The sequence below is a fragment of the Scophthalmus maximus genome, chromosome 12, assembly GCF_022379125.1.
Source record: "Scophthalmus maximus strain ysfricsl-2021 chromosome 12, ASM2237912v1, whole genome shotgun sequence".
Taxonomy (NCBI): Eukaryota; Metazoa; Chordata; class Actinopteri; order Pleuronectiformes; family Scophthalmidae; genus Scophthalmus; species Scophthalmus maximus.
The window spans coordinates 18,342,390-18,361,603 of NC_061526.1; the positions used below are offsets into that span (position 1 = coordinate 18,342,390).

The 19,214-nt window shown below is 42.2% G+C and overlaps 3 protein-coding genes across 6 annotated transcripts; 2 read left to right on the top strand and 1 right to left on the bottom strand.

Moving 5' to 3' along the window:
* The first annotated feature begins 64 nt into the window (after nucleotides 1–64).
* Nucleotides 65–7,364, top strand: cax1 (cation/H+ exchanger protein 1). 3 transcript variants are annotated; one of them, XM_035621553.2, is made up of 20 exons: nucleotides 65–196; nucleotides 1,159–1,335; nucleotides 1,578–1,708; nucleotides 2,226–2,334; nucleotides 2,467–2,583; nucleotides 2,668–2,729; nucleotides 2,906–3,094; nucleotides 3,185–3,370; nucleotides 3,743–3,842; nucleotides 4,097–4,238; nucleotides 4,353–4,536; nucleotides 4,716–4,815; nucleotides 4,922–5,040; nucleotides 5,348–5,385; nucleotides 5,472–5,722; nucleotides 6,035–6,171; nucleotides 6,479–6,573; nucleotides 6,751–6,829; nucleotides 6,908–7,016; nucleotides 7,142–7,364. In XM_035621553.2, the coding sequence occupies exons 1-20, from the start codon at nucleotides 121–123 to the stop codon at nucleotides 7,213–7,215; spliced, it is 2,475 nt and encodes an 824-aa protein (XP_035477446.2). In that variant the 5' UTR covers nucleotides 65–120; the 3' UTR covers nucleotides 7,216–7,364. The 3 variants fall into 3 exon arrangements, with proteins under 3 accessions (XP_035477446.2, XP_035477453.2, XP_035477452.2); XM_035621560.2 differs by having other exon boundaries at nucleotides 5,472–5,599; XM_035621559.2 differs by having other exon boundaries at nucleotides 1,581–1,708.
* Nucleotides 7,365–7,611: 247 nt separating this feature from the next.
* klhdc10 (kelch domain containing 10) lies at nucleotides 7,612–13,828 on the bottom strand. 2 transcript variants are annotated; one of them, XM_035621570.2, is made up of 9 exons: nucleotides 13,245–13,828; nucleotides 11,569–11,790; nucleotides 11,267–11,421; nucleotides 11,035–11,183; nucleotides 10,745–10,829; nucleotides 10,491–10,557; nucleotides 10,361–10,408; nucleotides 10,052–10,191; nucleotides 7,612–9,823 (listed from the first exon to the last, which is right to left on the bottom strand). In XM_035621570.2, exons 1-9 carry the CDS (start codon nucleotides 13,318–13,320, stop codon nucleotides 9,614–9,616), a joined length of 1,152 nt encoding a protein of 383 aa, XP_035477463.1. In that variant the 5' UTR covers nucleotides 13,321–13,828; the 3' UTR covers nucleotides 7,612–9,613. The 2 variants fall into 2 exon arrangements, with proteins under 2 accessions (XP_035477463.1, XP_035477462.1); XM_035621569.2 differs by having other exon boundaries at nucleotides 13,230–13,809.
* Nucleotides 13,829–14,450: 622 nt separating this feature from the next.
* Nucleotides 14,451–19,093, top strand: zc3hc1 (zinc finger, C3HC-type containing 1). The gene is made up of 10 exons (XM_035621568.2): nucleotides 14,451–14,610; nucleotides 15,351–15,453; nucleotides 15,703–15,853; nucleotides 15,991–16,074; nucleotides 16,211–16,338; nucleotides 16,515–16,654; nucleotides 16,752–17,022; nucleotides 17,171–17,371; nucleotides 17,577–17,789; nucleotides 18,021–19,093. The coding sequence occupies exons 1-10, from the start codon at nucleotides 14,477–14,479 to the stop codon at nucleotides 18,117–18,119; spliced, it is 1,524 nt and encodes a 507-aa protein (XP_035477461.2). The 5' UTR covers nucleotides 14,451–14,476; the 3' UTR covers nucleotides 18,120–19,093.
* The last annotated feature ends 121 nt before the right edge of the window (nucleotides 19,094–19,214 follow it).

The following is a 19,214-nucleotide window of genomic DNA, read 5'->3' on the forward strand; positions in this document are numbered from 1 at the left end:
CCTCCTCGACCCCGCCCCCCTCCTCCTCTGGGCGTCCAACCGGGGTCTGACTATAAAGAGGGGAGAAGGAGCCTCGGTGCACGGATGCAGGGGCCGACAGTCGGGTAGTAAACAGACACAATGTCCGACAGAAAAGCCCCAAAGATGCCGGGTGACGCGGAGAACCTGCGGAGGAGATCCGCGGCTGATTCCTCAGGTGAGACCAGACTCGAGGCTGCTGGTTCTCTCTCCTTGTTCTGTGTTTTATTTCATCGGCTTGTTTTTGCTCCTAAGCGTCTGGTTAAACTTCACATGTGCCGCCAAACTTTCCAAAGACACCCGAGCACTCAGTTGCGTCTGACGCACAGGTACAGGTGAGGATTGTTTCTGAAATCACTGTCATGTGTTCTTGTTGTTGTTGTTGTTGTTGTTGCTTCTGTCGTACTGTGATGAGAGGTGTCACAAATGAAGTTCGATATTGCTCAGATGAAGATAGTTGGTTTGTGTCATCGGGAAGAAGAGAGGTGACTACAGGTAACATCCTTGACCATGGATGGTTCTGATTGTTCCTCAGCTCCCCAAAGTGTATGGTCGTTTTCTCCATCTAATGGGAATGTTCAGTATTTCTTTTCTTTCTTTCTTCATATATATATATATATATATATATATATATATATATATATATATATATATATATATATATATATAAATCAACAGATGTTGTTAAGTTTGTGTGCTCACTCAAAGCAGAAGACATCAGGCGTTTTCCAACTCCAGTGTTCTGTTGACTTGCGAACATCCTCCTCATGCGTCATGCCTCCACATGTAATTTCAAAGCATAGCACAGACTGCAAAATGTTCTGGTCTCTGTGTGTAGCAATGCATTGATAATGTGATCAGTCTTGGCTGACAGCACTTCACATGGGTGGGGGTGGGGGTGGGGGGGGGCACTATGCATGACTCTCAGGAGATTTTTGTTAGTCACACACATTTCCATCCCGAAGGCCGTTTTTCCTGGACATCGGTCATCGTCCACACCTTGAATGCAACACCTCTCGGTTGGATTCTACCGCGGAACCAGCAAAACGATCGCATCATGTGTTGTGTGAAATACTGCTGAATGTGCTGTGCCCTTTTCACATGCACTCATCTGTATTCCGTGATCTCTCCTTCATTCAGAGAACTGCGCAGATCCTGAAAGTCATCGTCAGCTTCCGCGGCGACAGTCGCAAACTGACAGACTCTGCGCCGGCTCCCAGCATCCAGAGCTAGGAACTGTGGCGACGCCTTCCCCAGGCGCTTCTGCGCCGCACTTCTGCCACTACACACCGAAGTGTTTCCTCGCTGTCCACAGAGGTAAGTGACGCATTAGCTGACACCATTGGGGAAAACCTTGAATTCTAAAGGCCTTGACATTCTTGGCAAAACCAACTGTCACAGTATCACGGCTTGAATCCTTTGGGAATGCGGCTCAAAAGAAACCATCAGTTCAGTTCTTGTGAAGATCTGCTTCCATGGACACTGGAGAGGTTCAAATGTAGACAGAGAGAAGCGAGGTCGCCGCTGGAGGAGTGATCTCACAGGTGTGATCCCCACAGCAGGGCAAGGCAACTCAGGCCGGACGACTCCATCACAGTATGGAGAGGAGGGTTGGCATGAGGCCACCACGAAGACCACGATCAGAGCTGAGAACGAGGTGGAGGCACACAGGGAAGCCAACAACTACAAGGTGAGCCATGACTGAGTCGATGTGAAACTCCCCTGCGCCCAGTCGGTGCTCGGTTACGGCTCTCTGGGTTTTGAGTTTGATGTGGGGTTGTCAGAATGTGGGACAGCCGTCCATGGGAAGGTAGAGGCATGTCAAGGGTGTACCTGCATGATTGGAGGGAACAACGCAGAGTTGAACTAATATGAGACGAGAAACGGGTGATGCTCATCAAGTAAGCATGTTCGCTTTCAGATTCAACTTTATGTCTCTTGCGTTCATAAGAACAAAGTAAAGTACTTTTAGTACAGTAAAGTTTGACAGTTGCACATTAGTTGATCGTGAAAACATGAAAGCAAACATTCTGTTCATTGTGATAAGCATGGAAGTTTTTCTGCTTTTCCCCGCACCCCTTTACTTCCTTTAAAAGTATATAAATAGAATGTATTTATGTTGAACCAACTACATGCACGTATAAATTCTCAAAATTCAAAACATATTGTCCTTTTTTTACTGTCTTTTTTTTCTTCTTTTTTTGCAGTTTGGCTTCAGAAAATGGAAGGGCAATGTAACGGAGAAGCCCATCGAAGAAAGATCAGACATCACCAAAGAGCTGTACGCTGATCTTAGTCTTGTTAAGCCTCACAAAGGTATTTCTATTTAATTTCTCACCTTGCACTTGAACTCAGTTTAACAGCAGCTACATACTCCTACGTACGACTACGGGGTTCTTACGGGGAAACCTGTTAGAAACCGTATTTATGATTTCTCCTCTCTTTCAGGCTCATTGGTGACCTTTGGGAACGTAATTTATCTGTTTTTATTTGGATGGTGGATATCTTTAATCTACTTCCTCATTTGCCCTATAATGTTTTTAACAATCTTCGGAGCACCCTATGGTACGTATTCAACATGTGGCCACATCACTGTAGTTTTCCCTAAATGTGCAACACCATGACATTTTCGTTCGTTGCTATTTACAGGCAAACTTTGCTTCAAGTTGGCGTGGTACTTTATTTGGCCATTCGGAAAGTCCATAGAAAAGGTAGTATATGTTTTAGTCCGTCTTTGTAGCTGATGTGCCTTTAGAATTCGTACAATACTTATTCTTATACCATGATGTTAATAGTGTAATAATTCTTTTGAATTATAGAAGCAACTTTTCCCAGATTAAACTTTTTCAGCTGACGCATCATCTGGAAAACTCATTTCGTTCTTCAGGTCAGTGATCGAGTGATGAGTCCCATCGTAAAGCCTCCGAAGTCTGAGGTCACTTCTGAAGAGAGGGAGACTGAAGACGACAGGGACCCCGTCATGAACAAGGACTCCTCGCCCCTTCTGGTGTCTTCCCCAATCTCTTGTGCCATCCCCGTCCCAGAACCGGCTGCTAGGAAAACCTCTAGGCATTGGGTAAGAAAGTCAGGCTGAGCTTAATCACTTGTTAGAATGGAAAGATGAGATAAATATATGAAATAATGTTGTCCTTGTCCTTGTCTGCAGTGTCGTGTCAGTACTTATGTGTGGTTGATCCTGGGTTACCCGGTTCTGGCTGTGGTCCACTCTCTTGCCTGCATTCTCTCCTGGCTGCTGATCTTCACCATCCCTGTGGCCAAGATGAACGCCCACACACTGGCCACTGTCCTCCTCATGGCGCCGGAGGACGTCCAGATCCGCAGGCTGGAAAAGGTTACAGGGTCATTTTCTGAATGTCTGCAGTTAGTGCAATTTGTGCAGCATCCTCCTTCCTTTCTGTGGTGCCCATACAACTGCAAGGTTTTTTTTTTTATCATAGATATTTCTATAGCCTCCTCATTAGCTATGGTAACATGTAACTGAAGTTTTGAAAGGTCTTACTCGTACCCAATTCCCCAAATGAAACCTGTCAGGGGTTTCATCGACTTGAATAGAAAATAGATTTCATGAAAATTGACATTGGATTATCTAGAGTAACCTGGATGTTGTTTGTGGAAAGACAAGTTGTTAATAAGTTTAACCCCTTTCAAAGAAAGGGGTTACAACACTTTGTACTGATTTTTTTTTTTTTGTTCTCTTTTCCAGACGATCGGATGTGAGATCAGAGTCATCTTATGCTGTTATCAAGCATCTAATGTTTATTACTGCAAATACAGTGTCCAAGGAATCAACATCTTCGCTCTCAGTATCCTTTTGAGGTGGTCAGGTCTAAAGGGGCCAAGAGGTATGCAATGCCAATATAAATAAACTGGACTCCTGTGTAATCACAAATTATTGTGCTGGACTCGGAGGAGACCTCTATCCTACTCAACTAATTCATATTTTCCATCCCTAATCAATCATGATTTTTGCCAAGGTAACTACAAAATGGCACTTAGTACTACTGCTGTACTGCTCCGTTCATTGTCTCTGTTCTCCTTAAGTCCATGTTACCTGCAGACCTGCTTCCCCTGGTATTGATCACTCTGATTATTGGCTATAGTGACCATAAGAACACTTACTTCAGCGCTGAGACTAAGTTTGCCACATCCATCATCTCTATCATTCCTCTATCCTACTTTATTGGCATGGGAATAGCCAGGTAGAGTTTTTTTGTTTTGTTTTTTTTTTGCATTTTGACTTATTTTTGCTACCCTTTGCATGGAATTTCATATGTTTATGGTTGTTATTTTTCCCTCTGTACATACTCCCACAGCATTTCTGCACAGAGTAACTTTGCAGTGGGAGCGGTGGTGAATGCGACTTTTGGCTCCATCACAGAGATGACATTCTACATCACAGCACTGCTGCAGGGATACCAGGCTGCCAACAAATGTTACGAAGAGGTGGTCAAAGCAGCACTCACCGGAACCATACTTGGATGTATATTGTTCATACCTGTGAGTGCCCAAGAGGGATAGATGGACAGGCTACCACGTTGGCTGATCACTTTGCATGTTTAATATCTTGATTTTATTTGCAACGACTGCAGCTGTATTCAATTATAAGATTCAGGTCCGAAATGGTTGGACAAGTGCTCATGCACTTATCTCTTGGTATGTGTCTGACAAATGCACAGGGTATCTGCATGATCATTGGGGGCATTAAACACAGGGAGCAGAGATTTAACAGTCGTTCAGCTGGTGTGAGCTCTGCTTTGCTCTTTATATCTATAGGAGGTATGTATGACATTCACAAGCACACAAACACACACACACACAACTCTTCCATTTACAAAAATAATGCCACTGCAGATGGATTTCATAAAACTCTATTTGTCCACAGGTGTGTTTGCTCCCACGCTTTTCTCTAAGACATTCGGTAATCTGGTGTGTGACACCTGCACCAACGTCCCAAGCAATTCCAGTGTACCCTTCACCTGCAAGGACTGTCACTACGACACGGTGGGCGACTTCTCCCAACTACCAGCTATTATTGTGCTTCAAGAGCAAGTTGTTGACTTGTAGTTTTGTGTTCCCAGTTTCAGCTGTGGCACTTGGAACTAACAAGTAAACTCTAGCGTTGTCAGTCATTTGTGCTGTGCTTTTCGTGATGCTTGGTAACTTTGACGTTTGCATTTACACAGGTCAAACTTTCCGACCCATGAGGTGTAACGTGCTTTGTTGCTGTTGTCGTAAACTTATTTTAGAAAATATTCCAAACTTTGCTTTTATAAACTTCACTCTCATTTCCATTCTTTGTTCTCAACAGAGTCAAACTGACCCACATTTGATTCTCTCCCATATTGAGTAAGTCGAGGCGCTACAGGTTTTTGTAACTCTCAACTGTGTTTCAATTTTTATCAATTTAAAAAATATATATATATGTTTTTCAGGCCTCTGGTGTACACAATTTCTGTGCTGCTGCCTGCTGCATACCTGATTGGCCTCATCTTCACACTGAAGACGCACTCCCACATCTACGATATTCATATCAGTGATGGCCATGGGGGCCATGCACATGGTCAGTATACACAAGGGGATGCCACCACCTGCCACACCCTGGGTGATGTCACTGCTGGACATCTACATGCTGTCAACTCATGTATTAACGACACCATTATTTCAACCAACCAGGTCACGACAGGTGTGTGGTGTTTGTGTAATGTCAGTCTTTTGTGGTGAAGGAGAGTTAAATGTTTCCTAAGCACTGACTGCCTGTTGCCTACCTTGTTAACTTGCTTTTGCATGCGAGTCACCAGAAGGAAAGGTGTTTCCCCTGTGCCTGTGCATGGCAAAAACTCTAAAGCATGTGAAAGGCCTAAAACTGGAGACAGTCTAGTCTTTGATGATGAATGGATATATTTATAAGGGCAGGAAAAACTTGCCTCAACAGAATGGTAAGTCAGAAATATGAAACCTGCTTGTTGGTGAGCTCATGGCGTGTGTACCTCACCAGGAGTTCATCACGTAGTCCACTGGTCCCGGTGTAAGGCTCTTGGAGTGCTGATTGTTGCCACGGCGCTGATGGCCTGTTGCGCTGACCTCAGCACCGAGAACATTGAGCCCATTTTGAGCCATTCCTCCGTCTCCCAGGTATTCAAATGTTTCTTCCTGAAGGGGAAGGGAAATGTCTCTGATGCAAAGTTTAATGAGTCTTCGAGACAAATGTAGCATGTGGAAGATGGTAATCTTCTTCTCTAACTGGAATTAAAACCCTGGGGTAGATGTGAACTTCACAGAGCACTGTTCTTTGCATTACGGAAATAATTGATTTTAACGTATGTCTTCAATGAAATGTGACAAAACACCCAAGGAGACTTAATGAATGGGTCATAATTTAGCTGGGCTTGACTTGCGTCATGTGTTTCTTCGTACTGAGGCGTATCATCCTTTCTTGCAGTACTTCATTGGTGTCACAGTGTTGGCCATGGTACCAGAACTCCCTGAGATCGTCAATGGGATCCAGTTTGCACTGCAGAACAACATCAGCCTGAGGTGTGACAATTCTATGCTGTAGTGTACTTTCAAGTCACTGAGACAAACCAGCTGAATGGCCTTACTCTGATTTTACATAAAGGGAAATATGGCGAGGACACAATAATTCATGCATGTTTACCATTGAATTTATACCCAGCATAAAGAAAAGTTCTTTTTTTTTTTTTTCCTCTGCAGCCTTGAAGTTGGCACTTGCATTGCAATCCAAGTCTGCATGATTCAGATTCCATTACTTGTCCTCTTCAATGCATTCTATGTAAGTTAAAATGATTTAATATAATAGATAGATGATTTTCTTTCTTGTCACCACAGTGACTTGACATTTCTTCCGCAGGATGTTGGATTTGTGCTCGTGTTCAGTGATATCCATCTCTGGGCCAGCATCTTCAGTGTCATTCTGGTCAACTACATCTTCATGGATGGAAAGTGTGACTACTTCCAGGGTAAGTTATGCTAAAGTAATTTCCCCACAGCAAAAGTGGACATTATCACTTCACAGGGACTGACAGGAAAGAAAAATGTTTGTATGTACTGTAGATTTGTAAGGGACTTTGTTTTGTTTTTGCAGGCACTGCTCTAGTGGTGGTTTACCTCATCCTTTTGGCTCTTTACTTCTTTGCTCCTTCTCCACGATCTTGTTGATCTGCTTTTTCAAGAAAAAAATGCCGAAGCCTCAAGTTTTTTTGTGAATGTATATTAATAGGTGGGTTTTTTTTGTGCCATTTTTGTTCCTTAATCATTGTACTATGTGGTTTATATGGGAAATAATAAATGTATTTGTTTATGAATGATTTTTTTACATGATTTTTCATATAAATATTAGGTTTGTTTTTCCTTTAAAAATGTGCACCACTATCATTTTTTAAAATTTCTTGGCTCTTGTCATGCTCATTTGTCATTTTAACTAAAACGACAAATGGCATGCATATTATTTCCATTATCTTATATGCATTTTCAGATGTGACAACAGCACTGGGTTGTAATATGCTTCATGCTCAATACTAGTTAAGCAGAAAGAAATTGGGTAACAGGGAGCTATTTACATTTTATTACCTTTATTTCACCATGACATTCACACAAGTCTACTGTACAACAGTTAAATGTTTACCTTTTTAAAAACTATGTCCCAAAGAAAAGATCTGATGACGTTGATATAAAAAGTAGCTAGTAATGACATCATGCACCAAGTAGTTTGTTTGCAGAACATAAATAAAAGGTGTAAAGAAGTGCAGGCAGATTCATGCATTTGAGGGAGGCATCAAATCATCTGGCAACATCCCAAACTTACTGAGCATTTGAGAAGTTCAGACCTCATTATTATTATTTGTTCAAGGTGCAATATCATTTGGCATCGGGTTCAACTAAATGAAAATATTTCCTTGAAACATTACTCAAGTTCTTGTAGGACTGACAGTCAAAAGACTTTGTATGCTGCATCCTGTCCTGAGGGTTACTTCATCTGGTCACTGACAGGAAGAGAACACACGGTTCTACATCACGGCAGGACATAGTCATTTTTGGCCGCCAGCATGCAGAGTGATTACGATGCGTGTAATGGCTGGTGGTTAAAAAAAGTTTCACTTACGCAAAAAGAAAAGATCAGTTGTCAACATAAAACCTGTTTTGCCTAAACAAGAAAAGATCGTATTCTGCCAATACTTGTGAAATTTCAACCTCATTAAAAGTTTGAAAGGCACTGCAGTATACACAGATGTTTGTACAAGCCTGCTACTAAAGCAACTCCCTCCAACAAAACCAGATCGATGTTGCCAAACAGAGGGAGTAAACGTCTGAACAGCATTACAGTAAGTCTTTATTTGAATAAAAGCATTTTAAATTAATTTTAAAGAGCACCAAATTCACAGTGATGTGTTGTATGGTTTGGTTTACAAATAAGAGCTGCAAGCAAACTGAATGGAAATGTCAATCTTGATTTGTTTTGCTTGTTTTTTTACACACTATTATCCAGCCTAGGCTGTAAGATGATTGAAAATACAAAGGCTCAGAAATTGTCAAAATCAGCATATAACCATTCTTCTCACATGTTCTAGTCAATTTACCACAAATAACATATTACTCATGACCATTTTCAAGGCATACCATAACTATGTTTTTCCTTACCTGGGGGCAAATATTTGCTTACCTTCATATAATATAAAAACTAGGGGAAAAAAAAATTAATTCTAGATTGGAAATCACTTTAATTTTCTTATTAATGTCAAAGTTATGCAAGGATAACATACTGTAACTTCAACCATAAAAATAGACATGAAAGTCTGTAAACGACTATTTAACTCAAGCAACTTTCAAGCTTCTGGAAGGCGATATTATCACCATATGGAGAAAACAAAAGGGATCCCTGGAAAGTCACAAAAACACTAAAACTGTAAAACAATACACATTGACAACTGCAATGAAATGTATATATGAGATTTGTATTAAATTGACTAAAACGTGCAAAAACACTGGCATGATCCTTAAGCAAAACCATTCTCTGCCACTTTTTAGAATGAAATACATGATCCGTTAAAAAAGTAAATGCCAAGACAACGTGTGCAAACAGCAATATCAGATGATGAGAATTCCCCCAAAACTGATTTTGTCCTTCAAATAAATACACATGCATTCAACCTTTGCACAGAATTCTTAAAAGTACTAGAGATGGTGAATTTTAAAAAATGTGAGGGCAGTCTTCAAAAAACAATTTGGGCAAAATTAAGTATTTCCAGCTGTCACAGTTTGGCTGATGAGAAGTGGGAATTCATACTTAGTTTGACACAAAGGCATCACGTAAGGAATAACACATTCCACATGTATCTTCTCCGTCATCACTGGAACTGCAAAAACTAAGAACAAAAACAAAGAAAAAGGCATCCCATTGTTTTTGGTTTTAAGGCGGGGCTACGTTGGGCAGGGGAGCGAGAGGGCATATTCCCGAGAATTTTGCTGTGACTCAACTTCTGTGCCGTCAGACCTCATCTCCTCCCACTCCAGCTCAGCCCATATCATCCATACTTCTGTCCGTCCTCCACTGTGCGGCTTATTTCAAACGTTCAATGAGTTCCTGTGTTAGGCCCAGGTTGATCAGCTGCATGGTGGGGAGCGAAGACAGGTGGGGGAAAGCCTTGAGGAGCCTCTCCCAGCAAAGCTCCAGGAGGCTGGGCACCGCCAGCCAGATCTTAAACAGGGAGCCAGTCCGCTTGTTCTCAAAAATGTTCACCACGCCGCCATGGATGTACATGCAGCCAGCCTAGAGATGGAGTGAAGGAAAGACAAAAAGAAGTGATGTTTATATAAAATGAAGAGCTTATAAGACGGACACTATTCAAACCATTTGTGGAAAAGTGTGGCTAAGTGGCTACTGACACAATTAATCCACACAAGAACAGTCAGTGTCCATACTAATTTAGCTATTTGAAACTATAATATCAACAGTTAATCAGAGACAGAACAGCATGACATGCAGCGTTGTACTAACTGGGGTGACTGCAGCACAGTGGAAGTAGGCCGGCTCAGGCATCACTGCTGGTAGTTTACTCCACTGGAAAGTCTGAAGGTTGATCTTCCACAGATCAGCCAATATCAATTCCCCGTTGTAACCACCACAGATAAATACATCTGTGACAGAGAAAAACAAATGATCGCATACAGGTCACATGGTTGGCAGGGAGTTACTTTCAAAATCAACACAACGCAGAAGGATCAGGATCTGACATGCAACTGTTTATCAGAGCAGAATAACAGCAGTATGTTTGGCTGCACAGCATTATCGGAAAAAAATTCTCACCATCTCGTATTTGCACACAGCTATGGCATCTCCGAGGAGCAGGGTAGCCTGTCAAAAGTACAAACATTTCAGCGTTGAGTTCATGAGAACAAAAGAGCATTAGGGATATAATGAGGTGCAGGATACACACCTATTTTGTCATGAGGTTTAGTATTAATCTCCTCCCAGGAATTGGTCTCCAGATTGTACGCATGCACCTGTTAAAGAGAAAAAAGCAACAGTGTAGTGACCATGAGTTGAAGTATAAACAGCATCGGCATTAACTGATATATAGTTGTAATGAACATTTGTTGAATGGAGACATAGACAACGATATACTATAATAATTACCACACAATATTAGTTACAAGGTGCCTGTGTACCCTTCATGGTGTGCAGCAGTACCTTGTCTAGAGGATAAGACGTCCAGGAAGTTCCCCCTCCCAGGATGTAGATCCTCTGTCCGTCATGTGCTATTTCATGCCTGTACCTGTGAGTGACACACACACACACACACACACACACACACACACACACACACACACACACACACACACACACACACACACACACACACACACACACACACACACACACACACACACACACACACACACACACACACACACACAAATGAGCCATGTCATACCACAATGAAAAGATTCTCCGCTTGGTTTAAAAGCAGTACAGCTCACCGTTCTTCAGGCAGGTCGTCAGGAGGGTTGTTGGGCTTAAGGTGGCTCCACTCCCTGGTGGTCAGGTCCAGCCTGTGCAGGTCTGTGCTATAGATGTACCCCGTCGTCCCTCCAAACACGTACAGGAAGCCATTTATAATGACCATTGCCTAGAGGAGAAAAGTGGATTTTGAAAAACTCAAAATTACAACCTATATCTATTTACTAACTACAGATTAATTTCTGGAACTACCTGTCCATAGATTCTGTTGGGCTTTTTCCCACGGCAGTTGAGCAGGGACCATCGCTTGTAATTCACGTTACAAACATGAACGTCGTTGCCATTGTTTTCACCAAAGGGGATCCCAGTGCCTCCGAACACCAGGAGGTTGTTGCCGTGCAAAACAGCTGAGGGAACAGGGCAACATCAAATTCATTTTCCATTTAATTTGAACAAACAACAGGATTATTTCTCTTTTTTAATCAAGCAAGTGCCGAGCTGCTATCATACTAGGTATTTAAACGATCAAAACTAATGGATATAAGATGTTTCACCTGACATAGACGCCAGCTCTGTGGGCATGTAGCCCTCTGTTCGAATCTGCTGCCAGCAGCCTGTTGCAAAGTGGTACCTCCAAAGCTCCCTGAACAGTGGATAATCTTCATTGTCTGAGCCTCCTGACTCATCGTAGTCGGGGTTGTACCCTCCAAATACATACAGGTTAGTGTTGTCAGCAACGCAGCGATGCCCACTGCGTGCGGGGGGAGTGCGAAGACCTGGGATTGATGAGATGGGGAGAAGAGATGCATGTCAATAGAGGTACTAGTCAGGCAATGCAGGTGAACCCACAATATAAACCTCACAATTTTTTTGCCTCACAAAAAATAAGCTGCCATTACATTTAAAAATAAAAATGAGGTAACTGAAGTCAAAAACTATATCTGGTATGATGTATGATGTTTATTATAAACCTCTTCATGAAACTCCAAATAAAATACAAGTTGATGGAGTTCAAGCGTTCTCAGAACATGAGAAACCTACGTATATTCTTCAGTTACAAGTTGACCGCTGATGTAGCATGACCCGACAGAAAGCAGGAAGCATCACACTCATTAACTAAATCAACTGTTGAACTTGGGTCACCACCATCAACCACAGGGCTAAGACTTTGGATAATTATGGACACAGTCACAACAACCAAAAAAGGGCTTCTTTAGGACACATATCTTTTCTGTCAGCAAAATATTTTTAAACTAGAAGATCTGGGCTCAGTTTTCTTTAAAGGATTTGTTAGAAATGTCAGTGCATATAAAAAAAAACAGTGAGAGCTTATTAGGGTGTCCATAAGTGGCAAGATAAAATTGTAAATGCATTATGTATGTACAGTATCTGGTATGTTTGACCATTCTAAATATAAGTGATGGCATAGAACACATAAATGAATCTTTCATGGAGTTGTGTATGACGACATTCACTAATCTGGGTCACATTTAAATTGCAGCTACGGACCTATGCAAACTGATTCCACATCGGCTCTGAACCAATCAGATCGCTTGATTTGAGCTACCCCGTTTTATAATGATGATTTACCAATAGCCTGGTGGATATAGTTAGAAATCAGAGAGCCGTCAGTGCATCTTGACTTTTAAATAGTGGATCATCAAAATCAAAGCCTATCTATTGAGTACTGAGTTCCAAACATAATCATTATCAATGTGCCCATCCAAGAGGCAAACCCATCCAGCACTGTACATTCAAAGAGAAAGGTTCAGTGAACAGCCCTGAAAACTCTAAAATCCACATATTGGTCATCAATGACTGATGTGTGGTGTCAGCTCATATCCTAAGTTGGCTTTACAGCTAAAAGATTGATGTTTACAAAATGTATGACAAATTATATGATTCTATATTATATATATATATATACATATATATATGCATATATAATTTTTTTATGTTGTAGTGCATGAAAAATAGCTTAGATGTGATTGATAACACGCTATGAAAAGATAAACAAGCACAATTGCTAGAGGTTGCTAGCTTAAATGTTACACTTAGCAATGTCAACAGTAAGGGAAGCATTCGCAGTGTTAACGTACACTACTGTATATGAAGCAGAAGATATCAGTAACGCGCTTTTTATCTGACTGGCACGACGGGACAACGGTGAGTTAAAGCCTGTCGTTAGCACGTCTTGCTAGTGTTGTTGACCGACCTGCTAGCGTCTCACCGTGCGGCGGCCTGCTTGTCAGTCTCTTGAATGTATTCAGCTGGCCCGGACTGCGAGCACCACCAGCGTTCGACATCGTGTCCCCCTTTACAATCCAGTCCTGGAGAATGTCACATCAAATAAAAACGACTTGTGCTCAAGTGCTGATAAAACATTATTAGTCATTCCACGTCTCGGTCCATTTGAAAGCCATTCAGAAATGTTAGCCCCGTCGGCCGCGAGACGCTTGACCAATCAGAGGGCTTGTTATTGGGAGGATACGTCATCATAGGTAGGCGGGACTGCGCGTGTCGGTCTTCAAAACATCTAGGGTATTATCTTTCGCCTGGCCCAGAGACAGAGACCCCCGCGGGCTGGAGACGACTGGTGTGGGGAAAGAGAAAGTCCATGTGTCACACCCAAAACTACCAACACTCACCGGGCAGTGGCCACCATGGAGAAATAATCCAACGAGGCGCAATTCCCACAACAAATTTACTTCCTGTTTAGGAATCAATGGACTGCTTCACCAAACCACACTCTGAAGAATGTTTTTTCGCGTTTTATAAAATATCACAAAAACTTACATCTTCAATTACCTGATTTTTTTCTATACATTAAAATACGTAAATAACCTTTGTTTTCATTTAGGCCCCTGGTCTTTGGGACCCCTGCTTTCAGAGTTAGCTGATTTCAGAATGACTACATAGTGCCCCCTGCAGGACATCCTGCTCTGGGACCATTCACGTTAGACTGTATATAAAGGTTATAGCCCCACACCGACAGGTGGTCAAAAGGTATCGTGGCAAAAAGTTGTATGGTGATATACATTTTGCTGACAAAAACTTTACTACAAAACAAAACAAAAATATTGCGAATTCACCACTTTTACTTTCAATAGAGTATTTCCACATTATTGTATGGCTGCTTTTACCTAAATAGATAGATCTGAATACTTCTGATCTGAATACTTCTAAAAAGTGCTTTTAAATTCATACAGAATCTTTAAATCTGGACTGTTGAATTTGATCCTGCTAGTAATACTAATAAAATTAGTACAAAAAGCGTCACTTCACTAACTCATTAAAAAATTTGCCGCCTTGTTGTTTAACATGTTCACATATTCATGTTCACATATTCATTCACACAGATGGAAGGCGGGCAGGTTGATGGGGCTTGGCACCGCGTCGCGTGGTACAAAGCGGAACGTTCGGTTTCAGGGTTTATTTTCCGGGGGGACATCAGAGCCGATCATGGCAACGCTCAGCGGCAGTCGTGGGGATGGTCTCGGCAACTCCAGTCAACACAAGTCTTCCTTCGCTTCTCCGGAGAAAGTTCGTCAAATTCTAAGCGACGGGGTGTCGTCGACAGGCATCGGCTCCATCGCGTGAGTTTTTCGGACAAACCGTGCGCCAATTGTTTGATTTTAAAGTGGGAGTTCACGTTAGCTAGTGTGGTTAGCCACTTAGCCGGACAGCGCTGCAACTCAAGCCGCCTAGTACTCCGTGTACTCCGAGTACTCCGAGCAATTTGAGCAGGGGGCAAGTTTCCACAAATCCAGGAGCACGGAGGCCAGGGTCGGGAGTTTGCACATGATTGTTTTGTGTCCCCGCTTCCCTTTGTCATTTTGTCGATGTAGTGGGCCGCCTCGCTCTGCTATGGTGGTCGTTGCATAATCGCTCCCGTGCATGGTCTCCGATAAAGGGGGGTGGGGACCCTAAATGTGAGGGTTACGTGGTGCTCTAGCTGTCTGATACAATGTGGTGTAGACAGTTGTCCACTTGTTGCTTTGCAATCGAGGACAGGCAAAAAAAATATATATTTATTTCGACTTTCTACTGTGCATCAATACCAAAGACAGATCCTGGTATGTAGCAAAGAGGACGAGAGCTACGGTTCCTTTTTGCTCTCTTCAAATGTATTGCCCCAGCAAGTGACCTAATCCATCATTTGTCTAGTTAAATGTAGATGGCGCTTTCCTGCACCAAGCATTTCTGTTTAGCTGTGCAAGTTTGTTAGAAGAAATCTTGGAGATTTACAATGTACATTACAGGCAGATTCAAATATTTTTGTTTATCAATCAGATAAACCTCTTTAACTCTCGTGTATCTTTTGTGTGGATTACAGTGGACAAGGAGATTTGAAGGTTCTTGAAGTGAAAAGCGACTCTACAGCGCCCTGTGAGGCAACAAACAAAGAAGCATTCTTCTCAAGAGTGGAATCTTATTCAATATCCTTCATTCATGTTGAACTCTTAACCCAGCCTGAGGCATCTGTTTTATTTTCTTACATTACACAGCCATGTGGTCACTGATGAGGACGTCCCTTTTGATCTGTCATTTTTATAAGTTTTTGTAGTTTCATTTGTGATTAAAATGATTCCTGTATGAATTGCATCGCTATCTGCTTTGATTCATATTAATAATGAATGTGAAAATACTTGTATAGTGACTGCGTGAAGTGTTCCTTAGCAGCGCACTGTTTGAAATGGGCAGGCAAACCCCGCAAGTTGTCCCCTCTGATGTGCGCCAGATACGGCTGGATCAACGTGGGCTGCGATATGCTCAAGTGCTCCAGCTGCCAGGCTTTCCTTTGTGCATCACTACAACCAACTTTAGACCTGGAAAAATGTAAGCAAAAAGTTTAAGAACAAGACAGAAATAGACAATGGCAGAGCCAGAAAACACTCTGTTTTAGCAAGGTCAGGCTGACGTTGCCAGTCTGCCAAGCAAATTTAAAGGTCAAGCAACTGTCTTCTTTTAAATAGATGAAACCCGCATTGCAGAGATATCGAGGCAGCTTCAGACGCAGCATGAGAAGTTTTGTCCTTGGTCTGACTTTCCCTGTCCAGGTAAGTGCAACCATTTCATTTTAGCATGTACTGTATATACTAACATAAACAATCAAAAACGTGACCATGTTATTTCAGCTGAATTAAGCCTGAGTTATCCACATGATAGTCATTTTGAATGTTGATTTGATTTCAGAGAGGTTCTGGTTGGTTCCAGCCTGTGAACCATCAACACTCCTCGCTGCCTTCTTAGAGCGCTTCCAGAGCGCCTGTCTCCTTGCACAGCAGCTGCCAGCCATGAAGCCAGAGCAGCTGAAATCTATGGTGAGGCAGGACAAACATCTCTGCCATTTTAGAAAGTGACAAATCATTAGGAACATTGAAGAATGAGATCCAGGGGATTATACAGAGGATGGTCAGATTATTGCTTTTTTTTTTTTTTTACAGTATTACCATTTTCAGCCATTCACATGTAATCATTGTCCATTGTTTCCTTGCAGTCTTTGACTGAGGATGTCATCAGTGTTGTACTACAGCTTGTCGAGGAAGAACAAAAAAGAAAGGGAGGAACACCATGTTCTGAACCTTTGGCTGTCCAGGTGGCTGCATGCATTGTTTCTCTCTGTGGCTGGGCAGCAAGGTGAGAAGAAGCTGTTATTGAAACTGAGGCAAACTTATATCTGTTTCACCTGTTCACTTGATCAAGATGTCTGAGCCTTGGATTTGTCATATCTCAGCCCAGCCCTGCACGCCATGAACCTACCCATCCTCACCTGCTCCTACTGTATGCGCAAGGTGGGCTTGTGGAACTTCCACCAGATGGAGGGAATGGGGGGTGATGGAGATGTCATACCAAGCAATGTGGGTCAGTCTGCTCCAGCAACAGGTCCTGCCGCAGCAACTTTGCATGAGGGCCAGGGAGACCGCTCTACGACAGCTTCACCCACCCCTGCCACTACTCCATCTCGCATGAAGCTAAGGAGCCAGGACTCCACGCGCTCTGACCTGGTATGTTTGATGCAAATTAAGGTTTACCAGCTAAATAAGCTACGCTTATGTGCACATATTCATTTTAATTATAAATAGTTCCATGTACAAATGAACTCCTCAAAACATGCCAGGCTGCTTTCTCACCATGTTCTGGTGTATGTTACAGGGTGAGGGAACCTCCTCCCCGGTGGCCTTGCGATCCCGAAGCAGAGACTCGCCAAGCCCCATTGAAGAGCTGCCAAGTCCTTTGACCAGGGGCAAGAGGCCTGCAACTCGCAGCAGAGGACAGGGGGACACCTCTGGGGCTGATGGCCCTGCTAGCCCGCAACACCCTCCCAAACGCTTTTGCCTCTCAGTTGGTGGTCCTGTAAGAACTAACATTACTGATGATTTCATACCTTGGTGTTTGCAGTTTTATTATCGTAGAATTTTATTCACTACCTAATTCAAGACAAGACAAGACATTGAAACCTAGGTCCTAGTCCCAGATTAATATGAATAAGTTTTGCATTACTCTTTTTGAATTTTGTCTTACAAACAGCTTTTATAAACCTACTTCCCTGTTATTTCAGGATGAGCTCCTGCACAAGAACGCATTTGACCCTCTCGCTCAGCACAGAGACTGGTGTCCCTGGATCTCTGTGGGAAAGGAGAATATGGATCCAAGGGCCCTCCCATTTTTGGATGGAGGCTCAGTACTTCATCAGCAGGGCTGGAAGGCTGCTCTTGACCTCCTCATGCCCATGAAGAAGAACACTGATATAGCAGGAGGAAGTCCAGCACAGGCAAGTCTAAATTTCTGTTGTGTATATTTCATCACAAACAGTCATCCGACATGAAAAATCCCATTGTATCTTCCCAATGAAAAATGCAATGAACCAAATATATTTCAAGCAAGTGTATTTAGACCTATTTTAAAGCACTGGTCCTAATTTCAGTCTTGTTGGCCTTCTGCTTTGTATCTGTCAAATTAATTTAAAAAATCTGGCATTTCACTTTTCTCTCTTTCCTTGCAGAGCCCTCGTGACAAGTCCAAAAGGGTGTTTGCTATATTCCGTCAGTGGCAGATGTCCTGCTCTCCAGCCCAGCAGACTGTTTCCAAACAAACAGCATAGCAACACTGAAGTGACAAACTGACCTGCCTTCTTTTTGCAGTACCGATGACAGCAGTGTCATATCATATCAGTGTATGCCATCCTGTAAAGTCATGTTTACAGTCAAAGTGCTTCTGGAGGGAAAGGATGTGGATTGTCACTTTAGACAAATACATAAGTGTCTTCTCTGTGAATAGTGAATTAAGTGAAGGATGCCTGTCTGGCTTTGAAACACTTGAATTCTGCTACGAGAAAATTGGGACATGCAACTCTTGGAGCCTAAATAGGCCTTGCAACATGTCTGTAGTAGTCATCAAGTAAAAGATCATGTCTCAGAATATAAATTTGCCACCAGGGAGGCACCTACTGTTAATCTTGCATGAAGTCTGCTTTAGTAGTGCTTCATGACATCATTATGGTCTGTATTTCTGTGGAGTACAAGAGACAAGGAATCCCTGATCGTGAGAAAGGGCCAAATGGCTGCACACTGGATAGGTAATGTTTACCTTCATTGTATGTTGAGTCATTTGTGGGAGTGAAACATGAACCTCATATTGGCAAAAAAAAAACTGAGGAAGTCATTTTTGTGTGTACTGTTTTACTTGGATACGAGATATGTTTGTAACGAATACTCCTTTTATTTTTATTTTTGAAGTGGCATTTTTGTTAGTCAATGCTAAAATCCTGATTCTTCCACACAGGTTGAACCATGTGCCATGAACTTTAAACCTGTTTTGAATTATATTCAGGATACCTGTATTTCCCATTTCCCTCTCCATGACATCTCATTGCTAATGCAGTGATCATTCTTGTGCATGTGCTTTTACCCTGCATTCCATTATAAGTTGGAGTAGGAAATTGCAACTGGAATGCCCCTCCCGAGTCGGGGAGAAATCCCAACCCCGACTTCCGAGATCTGAGTTCCGAAGTATAATGGAACGCAGCATTGGCTTCTTAGAAATTCCTAAAAGGGTTTAATAAAAACATTCTTCTGATGGTGTTTCACTTGAGTGTCATTCCGCTCACATAAAGCACAAAACAAAACAATAAGTAAATCTAAATTTGAAATGAATTAAATATAATTATATGTACAAGGAAAATTAATTCAGGTGTGGC

Coding starts and splice junctions, on each gene's coding strand:
- zc3hc1 (XM_035621568.2), top strand. CDS start 14,477: ATGGCAACGCTCAGCGGCAGTCGTGGGGATGGTCTCGGCAACTCCAGT. Junction 16,339..16,514: donor CAGAGCAGCTGAAATCTATG/GTGAGGCAGGAC, acceptor GTTTCCTTGCAG/TCTTTGACTGAGGATGTCAT. Junction 17,790..18,020: donor CAGGAGGAAGTCCAGCACAG/GCAAGTCTAAAT, acceptor CTTTCCTTGCAG/AGCCCTCGTGACAAGTCCAA.
- klhdc10 (XM_035621569.2), bottom strand. CDS start 13,320: ATGTCGAACGCTGGTGGTGCTCGCAGTCCGGGCCAGCTGAATACATTC. Junction 10,558..10,744: donor CGTCTTATCCTCTAGACAAG/GTACTGCTGCAC, acceptor TCTCTTTAACAG/GTGCATGCGTACAATCTGGA. Junction 9,824..10,051: donor ACTGTGCTGCAGTCACCCCA/GTTAGTACAACG, acceptor CTCCATCTCTAG/GCTGGCTGCATGTACATCCA.
- cax1 (XM_035621553.2), top strand. CDS start 121: ATGTCCGACAGAAAAGCCCCAAAGATGCCGGGTGACGCGGAGAACCTG. Junction 1,709..2,225: donor GGGAAGCCAACAACTACAAG/GTGAGCCATGAC, acceptor CTTTTTTTGCAG/TTTGGCTTCAGAAAATGGAA. Junction 2,730..2,905: donor TCGGAAAGTCCATAGAAAAG/GTAGTATATGTT, acceptor TTCGTTCTTCAG/GTCAGTGATCGAGTGATGAG.